Source organism: Molossus molossus, unplaced genomic scaffold, assembly GCF_014108415.1.
Source record: "Molossus molossus isolate mMolMol1 unplaced genomic scaffold, mMolMol1.p scaffold_m16_p_9, whole genome shotgun sequence".
Taxonomy (NCBI): domain Eukaryota; kingdom Metazoa; phylum Chordata; class Mammalia; order Chiroptera; family Molossidae; genus Molossus; species Molossus molossus.
The window spans coordinates 15,256,383-15,272,365 of record NW_023425403.1 but is presented as its reverse complement, the minus strand read 5'-3'; the positions used below and the strand labels follow the sequence as shown (position 1 = coordinate 15,272,365).

At 44.0% G+C, this 15,983-nt stretch overlaps 1 protein-coding gene across 2 annotated transcripts in view; it reads left to right on the top strand.

The window, feature by feature from the left end:
• ZDHHC2 (zinc finger DHHC-type palmitoyltransferase 2) overlaps positions 1-15,983 on the top strand; it is a 56,428-nt gene that overhangs the window by 9,384 nt on the left and 31,061 nt on the right. For both annotated transcript variants that reach the window (XM_036249676.1, XM_036249675.1), the window contains exon 2: positions 14,971-14,997. In XM_036249676.1, coding sequence (XP_036105569.1) covers positions 14,971-14,997 — 27 coding nt within the window. The remainder of the gene's footprint in view (positions 1-14,970; positions 14,998-15,983) is intronic.

The window sequence follows — 15,983 nt, the reverse complement described above, 5'->3', positions numbered from 1 at the left end:
TTAGAAGGTCACGGTGCTGCTGTGAAATCCAGGCTCCTTCCTCCGTCCAGGTGAGAAAGGGAGGCGGGTCGCACCACGGGGTTGAATAGTGGAACCGGGGAGAGCGGCTCAGATTCTGGATGCAGTTTTAAACAGAGACAACAGTTTCCTGGCAGATGTGAGCCGTGAAAGAAGCAAAGGAGTCCAAATGCTGCCAGTGTTTTGGCCCGAACAGCTGGGGGGACAGGATCCGCTGAGGTGCAGAGGCTGCGGGCAGGACAAAGCTGGTGGAGGTGGAAGGTGTCCTTCAATCAGAAATGGGTACATGGGCATTGAAACAGAGATGCTGCGAGCAGTTGCATTTGCAAGTTTGGCATTTGGGAGCGAGTCTGAACTGGAGGAATAAATGTCAGAGTCTTCAGCATATAAATGGATTTAAAGAGTTGACACTTTTGTTTCCACTAAAGGAATAAATGTAAATTAAGCAGAGAAGAGGACCCAAGATGATCAACATTAAGAGAGAGTTGAGATGAGTGGGAACCAGCAGAGAAGTCTGAGGCGAAGGGAGGTGGAGGGAGGTGGAGGGCGGTGGAGGGCGGTGGAGGGCGGTGGAGGGCGGTGGAGGGCGGTGGAGGGCGGTGGAGGGAGGTGGAGGGAGGTGGAGGGAAGCTAAGTCAACGTGGTGCCCTGCAGCCTGCTGAGGAAGGGGTGGCAAGGAGGGAGGGACCAACGTGACAAATATATGGCAAGTAAAGTGAGGACTGAGCATTTAAAAATGTGGGCATTGAACTCTTGTTTTAAGTTTATTACTGATTTCAAAGACCCCAAATTTAATTTAAAAGGTTTACAAAAAAGCCCGGCTGGTGTGGCTCAGTGGATTGAGCATCGGCCCATGGACTGAGAGGTCTTGGTTTGATTCCGGGTCAGGGCACATGCCCAGGTTTCCAGCTTGATCCCCAGTAGGGGGCGTGCAGGAGGCGGCCAATTAATGTTTCTCTCTCTCCCTAAGATATCAATAAAAACATATTACCAAGAAAAAAAAAAGGTCTGCAAAACAACAACAAAAAACCCAGATATATACCAATGTATGTATTCCTGGACTATCTGAACTTATTCAGTCAAAATGTAAAGGGCTTTGCTCTGTTAGGCAAGCTGCATTTTCTCATCATCTGGGGAAATCTATAGAAAGCGTCCTGGGAACTGTAACCGGCGGTTGGCGCTGCGGTCCAGCTGCAGGCAGCACCTTCTGCACGTGCCCCTGAGCGCGCTTGGTGGAGCCTCTTGTGAGCGCAGCGGACATGCAGGCATCAGGGAACGTGAACCTTTCGAGAGAACTATCTATTTTAGCTTTATATCGTTTGATCACTCGGATGTGATCAGCACGTTTGTAATACTGTTTTTAAAAAATATTTTTCTCTATTGATTTTAGAGAGAGTGGAAGGAAGAGAGAGAGAGAGAGAAACAGTGATGAGAGAGAACATCGATTGGCCGCCTCCTGCTTGCCCCCCACTGGGGATCGGGCCCACAACCTGGGCATGTGCCCTGACCAGGAATTGGACCAGTGACCTCGTGGTGTATGGGTCAACGCTCAACCACTGAGCCACACTGGCTGGGCTGTAATACTTTTTTTTATTTTTTTATCCTCACCCGAGGACATTTTTCCATTTTTTGTAGAGTGGGAGGGAGAGAGAGGAACAGAGAGAGAGAGAAACATCAATGTGAAAGGAACACATCGAGTGGTTGACACCCGCACAACCGACCAGGTCCGGGGACAAACTGCAACCGAGGTACATGCCCTTAGCGGGAACCGAACCCGGGTCTCTCAGGACCGCAGGCCGACGCTCTAACCGCTGAACCAAACCGGCCAGGGCATGGGCTGTAATACTTTTATAGTTCAAATTATTACAGGCTGAATTGCGACCCACCCCCCAATTCATATGTTGAAGCCCTGATCCCCAGCACCTCAGAATGTGACTCTATTTGGGATAGAGCCTTAAAAAGGTGGTTAAGTTAAAATTAGGTCATTAGGATGAGCCCCAATCTCATTTGATTCGAGGAAATTTGGTACAGACACATAGAGATGGAAGACAAAGTGAAGATACAGGGAGAGGTTCTGCGAGCCAGGAAGAGAGGCTGTAAGAAAGCAGACCCGTGAGCATCTTGATCTCGGATTCCTGGCCTCCGAGATCTATGAGGAGATGCATGTCTCTTGTTTAAGCACCGCGTCTCTGGTACATTGCTATCGCAGCCCTAGCGAACTAATGCACAAATATAACAACCAGGGAGGGGCCTTTTGTTCTTTCTGGACATCGTAATGCAGTCATTTGCAGTAAGGATTTAGATGACAAAGTTAATTAGAAAAGCCACTTGAAAATTTAAAAGAACAATTTGTATTATGTAAAATGTTTGCCCTGATATACTTATAATAATCAGTAAGAAAAATAAGAGCTGCTAGCCTACTGGGCATAGTCTAAAACTCAGCAACAGTTTTGAGTAACCAGAGCACTAATGCTGACTGGGAGAAACTTTTAAAGAGCAACACGTCCGCAGGTGGACACGGTGCACATTCTGGGGAAACGCGAGCCGGTGGAGAGTGGGTGGACAGCCCTGTTTCTGTGGCCGCATCAGCAACCTGTGGTATTAATCACGAACCAGGTCCTTATCCACAGCCCAGGGACTGGACCCAAGTACTGAATGAATAGCAAGGTATTTGCAGCACTTGCAGGTCTAGGGTTAAGTGAAATGGTTTTAGGAAAAGACAGCAAAGCTCATTTAATTGGGGGAGAGACCCAGATAGGAAACATGAGATGCAGCTTTCACACTGAGCGGAGGAAGAGATTCAGTCCAGACACTTACTGATGACTGTCTTGTTCAGTTCTGTGCACGGTATTTTACACGGCCCACTTACATGCGTGAATACATCTAGTATGCAATGCGGTGGTGTCTCTGTCATGTTGCACTGTGATAGCAGACTGTGTCTTACAGCAGTGGTGGTGCAAATCTTTCATCCGTGGGCCCCAGTGTATGATGATATCAGATTTGCTTTAGCTGCAACGGAATATGCACACAGTGGCTGTCAGCCAGTCTGTGCTAGTGCTACAGGAAAATGCAGGACGGGGAAGGGGTCCATTTGCTCCAAGTTACAAGGAAAAGGCATACTGAAATCCAGGCTGAGGTCAAAGAAAGATTGGGTGTGTGAGAAGTTTGCCCCATGGCTCTATGACAGTGAGGCTATCAAAGGAAACAGTGCTTCCTAGTGACCCAGGGCTGAAGGGTGAACCAGGGAAGAACTGCATTCCCCTGTGCTTGTTAACAGTGTTAATAGATACCGGGACCCAGTGCTGTACCCAATCAGCTCTTCATTCGTCCCTTCAAGCGTGCCACTGTAACTTTTATTCTGATGAGCATCACAGACACGAAGCTTGGAATTACAGCTTTATACAGTTTTTGGTGTGCTACATAAGTGTTAAATAATTTACCTGAACTGAGAAATATTGGTTTAATTTTTATGTGCTTTGTTAGATACACTGTGGTCATAGAGTGCTCAGCACGTAGCTGCTAACCCTGGGGGTCATTTTGAAAGGATGCCTGTTTCCTTGGAGAAGCAAATGAGAAGCATTAGTTTTTCTGTGTAATAAATCAGACAGCTAATGTTCAGTCGTGAAAATGAAGTGTACTCTTGGTGTTAGCCTGTGTGATAATTCTGAGTATACTAGACAATAAGAGATTGATCTAAGGATGATTAAGAAATTCACTACAAAAAATGTTTGTTTCCATCTTATCTAATATATTTTTAAATGCCGAAATCACCCAAATACAAGTGGAATTTTGCTTGCTACCAATAAATAAATACGTACTTACACACACACGAGAGATGCGTAGTTACGTTGTGCAAGATCATCATTGAGACTTTTCCAATTATGAAAATTCGGTTCTGACTAAAGAGGGGAGTGTGTTCAGGATCACAGCCCCTCTTCAACCCTTCCCTGGCAGCAGACAACCACCATGCGGGGAGCAGGTGGAGACTTCCCTGAGGGTGTAGTGTCTGCCACAGACTCGGTGACTCAGAGGAGTGAGTCTTTGCCCTCAGGCCTAACGGCATCTGGAACAGAAGGGGGTTGGAGTTTAAATGATCCAGGCCTTGCAGGAGCTCGAGTGGGGCGGTTGCCCTGCGTGGAAGAGGGAGGAACCACGCAACTCTGTCTAACAGGACAGGTAAGTGCACCTGCACTGACTCGTGTGCGCCTTGCTGGCCCTGGGAATCTGTTCTGTTTGCGTCTGAGACAGAGGGATTATAGGATTCCATTGAGCGAGCTTTGAAATGATTTCACCGAGAGCAAGGGACCAGCGCTGAGGTCAGATGTCCTTGTTTAACTGCACTGCTCAGCACAGCCAGGGACTCGGGACATGTGTCTTTGTCGAGGGGAAGTGGCAGTGAAATTTTCAGGGCCACATCAGGAGGCAAAGTCTTCATTTCCCTTTCAAAACTGATAAGTCAAAAGACCTACACATCCTTGTTGATTAAGTACAAACATCCAGTATGTGTGTTCTCAGCCTTCACTTGGATAAGTTAAATTTTGCAGTTTCTGTAGAGCAGAGCTTCTTAGATATTGAGGACAATGATTTAGTCACCTTGCAAAGAAATGGTGAGAGAGATCTAACTTGGAAGATTTTGATAGTGGTAAGAATTACAAAGGACTATTCCAGGACAGGTATTGGTTCCATCTCTCCTCGTTGCCCATTTACTCAAGTGGGAAATACAGAGCACCCTAATCAGAAGGAACAGTTAGCAACCTGGCTGTTAAACGCAGGCCAGTATGTGGGAGCAACCAAAGAAGGAACAGCTGTGCAGCGCAAAAAAGCCCAGAGGAGTCCACAGTCCGGGATGCCAGATACGCCAACCCTGGGAGGCTGTGTGGATGCTTTGAAAAAGTTTTGGAATCAGAGAGACTTATATTTAGATCCTTGCTCCATATGATAGGACTTGAACTGGCATCCATTAGAAACTTATTTTACCTCTGTGAGACTGTATTCTCCACTTTTAAAATGACAATCAGGGGTCATTACTGAAGACGTGGGGTGGGACTAGAGCCCACTGTCTTAGCCAGCAGGTGGGCGAAGAGGATGCAGGCAGCCCCTCATCCACCGTGGGGGGAAGGAGATGAGCTGGGGTGTTGCAAGCTTGAAAGGTTTTCCTTAACCAAAGGAGCGAATTTTTGTAGTAGTGTTAATTTATAATTTTGTCATATTGTTTCCGGTGTGTTATGCATTAGAAAAGCTTTTGATGGCTAGCTGATGCTGCACCGAGCTACCCCGTAACAAGTGACTTGCGTAACCTTTTGGACCGTGACCTACAGTAAGAGATTTCCTCTATCTTGGTTGATTGTCTTGACTTCCTGCAGTTCATTTTTGTCTTTGATGTTACATTGCATCTTTCTCAAGGAGCAGGTCTGCATTAACTCCTGGACCCTTTTCCATGGTTGTTGGGTCATCTCTAGCACATGGTTTAGATAAGTATAGTTTGTTAGATATAAATTCTGGGGTGGAGGCAGGGGGAATGCATCAAACCACCTGGAAAGTGTTGCTTCTCCCAAAATTACACAGCCCCTCCTCCTGGTGTTGAGGTTGTGATGCGCATCAGGCCCTGTGAGAACCTGGCAGAGTCATGGGGGGGGGGGGTGAGTGGGGGAGGAGTGGAGAGAAAGGGATCTCTGGGAGGAGTAGGACAAGAAAATGCACTTTAAAAAATTACCGCTTCAGTGTTTCCTCGAGATGTTAATTTGCCCACATTGTAATTCACCTGCATTTTTCTGCTTACTCACACTCAAAAGGTCTCCCAGCAATTTATCCCCATCAATTTGACATTTCACTCCAGAAAACTGTAGCACTGCTGACCGCTGCAAACGCGGCGTCCGTCTTTCCCCAGCCAGGCTGGGAGCGCTTAGGGCTGGCGTGTTCTAGAAACAAGGTCAGCCTGTGGCGGCTTAGTGAGCAAGACGCTGAGCGAGGAGAAGTGATCTTGGAGAGGGAAGTAGGAGCCAGATCACCTTCAACTCTGAGGCTTAAGTAAGGAGATTTCACTTTCTCGTCCAGTTCTGTGCGAAGCTGTGGGAAGGTTTTTGGTCAGATGACATGGAGCTCCATTTATTGCAGAATGAGTTTTAAGGAACTGTGTGGTGATCCAGAGAGGAGTGTAGATGGCCTGGCACTATGTTTGTGGTAGGACCTTTAGGAATGTGAGATCTGGCTTTTACGGTAGCTGGGGGGCCCCATATTGGAAACTGGGTGTTTGGTGTCCAAGCTCTGCTCTGTGAAGCTGTTGACATAAGAAACCGCCAAACCTGTAGAATTTTTTAGTATATTTGAACCAAACTGAGGACAGTTGCCAAGAAGCAAAATCTCAACGGGTTGAGAAAATACTCTGGAAATGGGCAGTTTTTTGTTTTGTTTTTAATTTTTTTTCTTTATTGATGTTAGAGAGAGAGGAAGGGAGAGGGAGAGGGAGAGAGAGATAGAAACATCAATGAGAGAGAACAATGATTGGCTACCTCCTGTATGCCCCCACTGGGCATCTGGCGCACAGCCTGGGCCTGTGTCCTGACCAGGAATTAAAGTGGCAATTTCCAGCTGCATGGGTCGATGCTCAGCCAGTGACCATACCAGCTGGGCTGGAAATGGGCAGTTTTACCATTTATTATATACATCAGAATCAAAGGGGAAGACGTCAGGAGGCCACATGAAATCCATTGGTGATAGATTAGGTGGTGGGAGAAAGCAGAGTGGGGAATCTCTGAGATTGGATAAAAAGTAAAACAGACACATGCTTCTTTTACATTGGTGGGTACAGAATGGTGAGCAGTTAACATTTACAGCACATAGAGATGGTATTTGGGTAACAAGGTAACAATGAGGGGGTTCTGTGATCTCCTTCTCTGGTGAGAGATTGTGCCCTTGAGGGGTCTGGAAAAGGGGGATTACTCTGACCTTCAGGGTATGTTATTGTAGATGCAAAAACACAATAGACAGGCTCAGTTAAGGTAAAGATTGGTCTTTGTCCAGGAAGATGCCAGCCTAGGACATGACTACCTGCCGTGACTCGCGTTTAGTAGGAAACTCATTCCAGACCCTCCTGTGTGGTTGCTTTGTGTCTCTGAGTCTGTAAGGCCACCACACCCCCTTTTCATCCACAGGGCCTTCTGCTTTCTCTTTGTTTCTACTCTGAAGCTACTTATCTGCCCTTGACAGAACAGTTTCTACAAACCCACTGATGAGTGTACTTGTAGAATGACTTTTGCCCTAGGTTTTTAAAGGTCAGTATTTTTTTTTTTAATACATCACAGTGGAACGGAAGATAATTTTAGAGCCGGAGGAACCTTTAAGATAAAGTGCCAATTTCTGTATAAAGAAGAAAATTGAATCACAGATGGGCTGAATATCATGATCAAGGTCCCACATGCTGGGAAGATTGGATTGGAGGCTGGATCTCCTGCCACCCAGTTGGGTGCAGGTGCGGGGGATCCAGAGGGGAGACCGTGTTCACGTGCTTGCGAAGCAGGGAAGCCCAGAGATGCTGGAGCACCGCAGGTGGTGAGGAGGCAGGACTGCGGTGGTCCATAAAATGACAGTGGCCGTGAGGCTTGCAAAGGAACACAGCTTGAGAAAGACTTGAAAGTATAAGTAGATCCGTTGTAAAGGGACTACATTCAAAAATATTTGTGAGGAATAAAAAGATGCAGTGAGCATTCCACTGGAAACATCAGTTTGAACAGTACTGGTTTCTTGGGCCTGTCATGCAGATGGTCTGGCAGCTGCGGCCCCAGAGCCCGTGGGACGGATCCTGGTGTGCCCGCCTGCTGCCCGGGCTCTGGTCTTCCTCCAGTAGAAGTGAACCAGGGCTTCTGGGAGAGTAGCTGAAGGACAAAGGGTTGCGCTCCAGGGGGTCCCCCCTGGCCAGTTCAGTCAAAGAACTCCCGGGCTAGGGGACGGAGTATCTCAAAAAGAGCTGATGTCATTCTGTGAGAGGAGGCTGTACGGAGGACTAGGGAGTGAGGGTGCCGGTGACCTTGGCAGGAGTGGTAGCCGTGTTGGCTGGAAGGACACATCGGAGTTGGAGAAGGCAGCAGAGGGAGAGGTGGGGACCTTGCGTTTGAATGATTGTCACAGGGAGTTTCCCTGAGAACGGGCCAGAAAAGTGGGGCGGCAGCTGGAGACAGGAGGTCAAGGGATTTTGTTAGGACAGGAGAAGGTCAAGTGTATTTGTGCTGCTTCTGTTATTTTTGCCTTAATCTTCTGAATCTGAGCTGCTTCTGTGATTAATTAGAAATGTTTTTATTATTATTGTTATTGCAATTACAGCTTACATTCAGGTTTATTTTGTATTAGTTTCAGGTGTATAGTGTAGAGGTTATATAATCATGCTTTACAGAGTGTTCCCTCCAATATTTCCAGTTCCCACCTGGCTCCATACATAGTTATTACAGTATGTTATTGACTGTATCCCCAATACTGTTGTTGACATCCCCACGACTGTTTTGTAACTACCAACTTGTGCTTCTTAATCCCTTAATTGAAAATGTTTAATAACTGTGTTCTTGGTTTTTTGTTTTTTTCTCCAGTTAGTTTTAACTTCTAACTAAAATGATTTCTCATCAACTTTATGCTTTTTGAGCACAGGGACAGAGTCTGATTATCATTTTATCCTCAATGGTGAAAGTATAGTAAGTATAGTCAGTGAATGTTTTTCAATAAATGAGTTAAAGATAAACAGAAAAAAAAAAAAAAGACCTTGGCTCTGAAGTTATCCTTAAGATTCATTCATTAGGAGCACATCTTTGTTCTTCATCATCCGACTGCATGTGTGGGGCTACGCTGTGTCTGTGTCAGGCTGAATTTGGAAATAGTGTAGTGTTTTTTATAGAGGAGTTGCTGTGTATATGCAAGATAGGTACATCATTCCTCCAAATGAGGGAGTTGGAATTTGAAGGCAAGAAAAAGAAAATTCCGATTAAGGAAAGAAAAAGATCACAGCAATGAAAGTACCAAATTGTTCTAGCAACAATTATGTAACTGTTCTTTGCTAATTTAAGAAGGAACGTACATTTTTTTTTTCTACCATGAAGGCATATTTTAGTATCCGAAGTTTTGTATTTTGAATGTACTTATAGACTAGAAATTGAACTAGATGTAAGTTACAGCTGTTTACTGGGCTTCTACTTATCAATAGATGCCTTTTTTTTTTTTAAACAACAAACTCAATGTGTACTCACCAAAGCCAAATTTTAAAAAATTAGTTGGTAAAAATATGGGACTAGAATAGTTTTTTAGATGATCCCTGCTTTTACTTTTCTTTTTTTTTTATCCTCACCCGAGGACATTTTTCCATTTTTTGCTAAGGTAGAGTGGGAGGGAGAGAGAGGAACAGAGAGAGAGAGAGAGAAACATCGATGCGAAAGGGACACATCGAGTGGCTGCCACCCGCACAACCCAACCAGGGCCGGGGACAAACTGCAACTGAGGTACGTGCCCTTAGCGGGAACCGAACCCGGGTCTCTCTGGACCGCAGGCCGACGCGCTAACCGCTGAGCCAAACCGGCCAGGGTGATGATCCCTGCTTTTAATCACAATTGAATTTAAATTAGCCCTGGCTGATTTTGCTCAGTGGTTAGAGCGTCGGCCTGCGGTCCTGAGAGACCCGGGTTCGGTTCCCGCTAAGGGCACATACCTCGGTTGCAGTTTGTCCCCGGCCCTGGTTGGGTTGTGCGGGTGGCAGCCACTCAATGTGTCCCTTTCGCATCGATGTTTCTCTCTCTCTCTCCCTCCCACTCTATCTGAACGAAAAATGAAAAAATATCCACGGGTGAGGATAAAAAAAAAAAAAATTAATTTAAATCAATCTAGACTAAACCAGCTCTAATATTTTTATTTGGTATCTCTAGCAATCATGTGGATATATAAATAAACTTAATTTGGATAGGATTATTTGTAGTTAGATTTTAAGAGTATGACAAAGGATTTTATTATTATCGTTTTCCCTCAAGGGTGGGGAACCTTTTTTCTGCAAGGGCCATTTGGATATTTATAACATTGTTCGTGGGCCATACAAAATTATCAACTTAAAAATTAGCCTGCTGTATTTGGTCAGGCCAATTTGGTGAGGCGTGTGATGTCAGCTGGTATTGATTTCTCGGGCCTTATATGGCCCACAGGCCAGAGGGTCCCCACCCCTGTTACCAGATACATAAAGATGTAATGTAGTTAATTTTCTAGATCTAATTCCAATTTATTAATTTATAATAAATAAGAAACTTTTCTTGAGAACTGATACAAAAGATCAAATGCATATCTTCTAAAAGATTTCCAAAATAAAACAATTATAGATTCAACTTGTCCAGGCTGTGGTGGCCAGTTGTTTCATTAAACACTGGTCTAGTTGTTACTGGGAAGGTATATTTTTAGATGTAATTAACATTTAAATCAATAGATTTTGAGTTAAGCAGGGTACCTTCCAGAATGTGGGTGGGCTTCATCTAATCAGTTGAAGGCTTTAAGAGAAAAGACCCAGGTCCCCTGAAGAAGAGGATTCTATCTGCAGACTGCTTTCAGACCCACATTGCAGCCTAACTCTTCCCTTGGTCACCCAGCTGTGCCATCGTAGCACAGAAATGGCCATGTAAATAAGTAGGGGTGTCTCTGTGCCAATAAAATTTATTTACAGAAACAGGTGGCTGGCTGTATTTGAACTTAGGTCGGTAGTGTATCGACCCCTGGATTAAATGATGGCTTGATGATTCATGCAAACGAGGTAAGGGTGGGGAGTGTGTACATTTTTAGGGTTTTTTGTTGTTGTTCAAGCCGAGTTGGATCAAGAAACAGTTTGTCATTCTTTTGTATACTAGAGGTTTTCACCCTGGCTCATAGTCTCACACTTCAATTTTGGTTTTACCTATTTTATTTTTACACAAGGATTTCTTAAGGATCAGTACAGCAACAGAAAAGGATCACTCTTAACCGTTCTAAACCAATTCAGCCTTTTCTGATGCCCCACTCTGTTTCTTAGAGAAATGATTCATGAGGGAGGAGGGGTTGGGCAGAAAGGGGAACCAGAAAACATCTGAACCCAGACTACCAGCCTCGCTGTATCCCTGATAGCTCCAGATCCCAAGGTGTAATCTTGAAAGTCCTTCATTTGCTCTGGCTAACAGAAGCATCGTCCTTGCTAATTGGTGATAATTTGTCGTTCCCACTTCCACTCTTTCTATACACTATCAGTGCCAAGAAAATGCTGTGATTCCTTAGGATCTTAACAAGTCAGAGTCCTTGTTTTCTAGCTGCACTAGAACTGGTCAGGGAAGAGTTTTAAATTCTAGAAGTATATTGGAAAGTTAGAAATCTTTAACTCTTTTTTTTTTTTTTTAATTTTTTTTTATCCTCATCCGAGGACATTTTTGCATTTATCTTCAGATAGAGCAGGGAAGAGAGAGAGAAAGAGAGAAACATCGATGTGAGAGAGACACATTGAGTGGTTGTCACCCACATTACCCCAACCGGGGCCGAGGACAAACTGCAACTGAGGTTATGTGCCCTTAGCGGGAACCGAACCCAGGCCTCTCTGGTTCGCGGGCCGACGCTCTAACCGCTGAGCCAAACCGGCCAGGGCTAGGCAAATAAATTTTTGAGATGAATATTAAAATAGTGACCCACAGTGTTACTATTATATGTATTTAGATGGTTACCAGATGTACGACTAGTAAACATCTCGGGTGATAATGCAGTGCTCCCATCCCCAGGAGTAAATTGCAATCTTTTTCTTAAACTGCCATTTAAGAACAAAAATATTTGCATTTGAAAATAACATTGTATTTGATGTGTTTTTACAATGAGAAAGGAACTGTTGAAATTGACAAGTCTGCTAAACTGAAAATTATAAGTTGAATCATTGACCTACTACTTAGGTATACATGTTTGAGAGAGCATTAATGTCCTCAGTCTTGCAAAAGTAGAGACCATGTATCTGTTCGTGAAATAGGTCAACCTGAAAATTTTGATACTGTTATTTAATCAGTGATAAACCATAGATTTTGCTAATATATATTAAATAATTTGAAGGTAGTTATATACAACTTCACTTGCAACGTACATAACAGACATGGGATTACTGTCCAGAATATAGCAAAGGCTTTCTCGGTAAATAAAAGATGTGAAGTAATGGGAAAGTGGTAATTCACTCAGAAGAGATAGAAAAACACAATAATTATATTTTTAAAATATTTCTAACCTTCACCAGTAATCAAGGAAATCAATACTAAAGCAGTGATTTTTTTTTTTTTAGTTTTTAAAACTTATCTTTATTGTTGGAAGTATTACAGGTGCTCCCTGTTTTTCCCCCCTTGACCTCCTCCTCCCGCTCCCGCCCCCTCCTGCCTTCCCCACACTATTGTCTGTGTCCATTGGTTATGTATATATGCATAGAAGTTCTTTGGTTTATCTCTTCCCAACCCCCCCCCCCCCAATCCTTGAGGTTTATCAGTCTAACAACCAATTTGTACTTCTTAATTCCTTCATCTTTTTCATCCCTTCCCCCAACCCCCCTCCCATCTGGCAACCAACAAAATGTTCTCTGTATCTATGAGTCTGTTTCTGTTCTGCTTGTACATTTTGTGTGTAGATTCAGTTGTTGATAGATATGTATTTATTGCTATTTTATTGTTCATATTTTTGTTCTTCTTCTTCAAGAAGACCCTTCAATATTTCTTATAATCCTGGTTTGGTGGTGATGAATTCCTTTAGCTTTTTCTTGTCTGGGAAACTCTGTATATGTCCCTCAATTTTAAAGGATAGCTTTGCAGGATAGAGTAATCTTGGTGTAGGTCCTGGCTTTTCATCACTTTGAATATTTCTTGCCACTCCCTTAAGGCCTAAAGCAATGATTTTTATTGTTACCTAAGATGTTGACAAAAGTTCAAGATTTATTTTACATTTATGGGACACTGGACAGGCTCAGAACCTGTGTGGGAGTGTGATTGATACGGCGCTTTTGAACCTTCACATTTCACTCTATAAATGTTATTGGAATTTGTTTAATTGAAAACAATAGCGGATCTATGGATTTTGAAGTACATTTAGAGAAAAATGAGCTGGGAAGTGACGCCAATAGCCTTTAAAACCATGTCTTTGGGCACATATCAGCCAATATAGTAGTGGTCCAGGTCAAAAACATGATCAGTTCATACTAACTGTGCTTTTTCCTTCTGATTTACCTTTTTCAATTCTGACAGCTAGAGTCATGGGTTAGCAAATACATTTCCTTTAGAACACCACCAACTCTGGAATGGTCATTAAGGGTCATTCATACATACATGTGCAAATGGAGTCAGATTGCTTTTCCAATTCCTTAGATTAGCTTCACTGATGGATTGAAAATGTGGATCCAAGGAAGAGCTGTCGTCAGTTTTGGAACACCTTAGAAGACGGGAGTCAGGCCTAGAGAGATGTGCGTAGAGGGAGCTGTAGGGTCAGATGTAACAGACAGGCTTGCGTAGGGCCCTTCCAGTCTTCGGACCAACCACTGCAGGGGTTCTGAGAACGTGCACTCTGACCCTGTGGCCTCTGATTTATAAGCAAACCTGTGCCACAGGCCATTGTACGTCTAGAGGTCATCTGTGTCTGCCTGTCGCATTCTGGGGATCAGGATGTTTAAGGAAAGTGAGAGCCTAGAAAGGAGCTGTGTCAGGGTTGGTGAGAGATCTGGAAGTCCTGTATTATTTGGGCTAAAAGAGAACATTTTCAAGGGGGACACAACTTTAAGTATGTGAAGATCTGTCACGTAGATTTTCTGTTTATTGCTACAGGTTGGAAGCACAGAAACCATAGGTAGAAACCACAAAGAGGCTCACTCAGCACACAGTAGTCTTAGGATCAGGCTTGGAGCAGTCTTCTACTGGAAGGGGCTCCTCTCCCAACTGTGGGCCCTGCTGAAAATGCCCAAACTGGCATTCAGTAGCTCTTTCGGAAAGGAGGTTAGTTGGATGAGAAAAAAAATTTATTTTAATTTTTCTTATGAAATATGTTTTCTTTCCTTTTTTTAACTTTATTTTTATTGTTGGATCAGGTAGTCTTAAAAATCTCTCACAACATGACCCTCTGATTCCAGTGCTTCTTAAGACAGTGAAACTATATGTTCTAGGACTGAGACCTGGAATACCGTACCCGTCAAAAGCCAGATAGGAACAGAAATACGTGTCAGCAAGGTCAAGTCTGCTACGACTGAGACAGACGGAACGCCAGCAGACTTCAGCTCGAATGGAGGAGGACCAGCGGGGGGCGCAGCCAGCAGACAGCCGAAGCTGAGGCGCTGCTGGCTACTCAGGGCACTGGCCCCTTGTCTCAGCCCTGCGGTCCCCTGCTCTCTGCCTGCCACCTTGGGATATTGACAGTAGCCCCTAAGGGGTGGCAGCTTCTCTGGCATGGGGCCTGAGCCCCTCCTTGTAGGTAGGGAGCAATTAGTCATTGGGCACAAGAATTTGTACTTACAGAAATCGGGAAAAGAGTGAGTGGCGTGGACACGACTTTTTTTTTCATTTTGGAGCCCTGATTAGGTGATTGCCAGCTTATCAGCAACAATAAACTGTCTCTGGAAGTGGAATGACCTGGGGACAATGCTTTTCTCTGAACTCGTAGTTGGGAAGGGGACTGAGAAACCAGCCATCACTGTAGGAGGAAGACGCACAAGGGGCAAGTTCGGCAGGTGTTTTCTGTGCGGGGTCCAGGCCTGCAGTGCGGTGGAGACCAGGCTGACCGCGTCCCCCTGTCCACCCTCTCCCACAGGGCTCGCCTCCCCTCGGGACAGAGGCGGACAGATATCTGAAGAATGTCGGTTTGAAGGGAGTCCAGTGATGAACCTACCGTAGGGCCCATGTCTCTGCCAGGCCCTTGTTGCCAGATCCTTCATATAACCTGCTTCCTAATCTCTCTCTTGTCTGTTTATTTCTATAGTGTCCATGGAAAACATTGGAGAACAAGGTAAAATATGTTCTGTTATTGTTTTAGATATAAAATCTTAAAAATAGTTTGAAAAAACAAATGGAATGCATTTAGATTTGGTTGGGATAAATCAATTCTTCTTACGAATTTGGAAGCAAAATGGGATTAAAGACTTCCCATTTGCTTGGTCCTCAGACTGAAATCTCTCAGACCCTGGCAGAGAACTCTGCCCCCAAATGGCCATCAATGTGCCAGAGGTTCTCGTGGCTTCAAGATACAAGCATACCAACCATTTCCTCTTTTACCCCGTACCTGTGTCAGCTACAGTATTCAGGGAAAATATCATTGGCCCTCGTTATCTGACACTGATGCAAGTGCCTCAGTGGGTAATGTAACTTTTTAATGATCCTGTAAGGATGAGTATCATCATTCTTTTAAAAAGTTAAAATTGCAGCCCATGTACCAAATATGCTATATTTTAAATTAGCATATTTTATTCAACTGTCGTTTACAGATTTGTTATATATTAATGTATATTTCAGAATTAATCATTATCACTGTATACAAAACTAGTATTTTATACTGGCATAGTACTTTAAAAATAAACCACCACACAAAGTGTGTTTATGTATATTAACCTGAAAAAAGTATCAGAATGCTTTTCTGAATAGTTGTCCCACGTGGTAAATAAGACACTTGAACTGCCATGGGAAGACATCTCTCTTTATGCAGATGGTTCTCTGTTTAAACGCTTTGTCATTAAAATAGTGAGGGCCACCAGATTTGACTGGATCTGAGCAAGTAAGCAAACAGCTTCTCAACAGGAGCTGCTTTTGCTATTCTTTGTCCGTGAAGCAGAGTTCTTAAAGCCTGAATGGTTTTTTTTGTTGTTGTTTGTTTTTTTTTATCCTCACCTGAGGACATTTTTCCATTTTTTGTTCAGATAGAGCAGGAGGGAGAGAGAAAAACATTGATATGAAGGGACACATCGAGTGGCTGCCACCCGCCCGACCAACCAGGGCCGG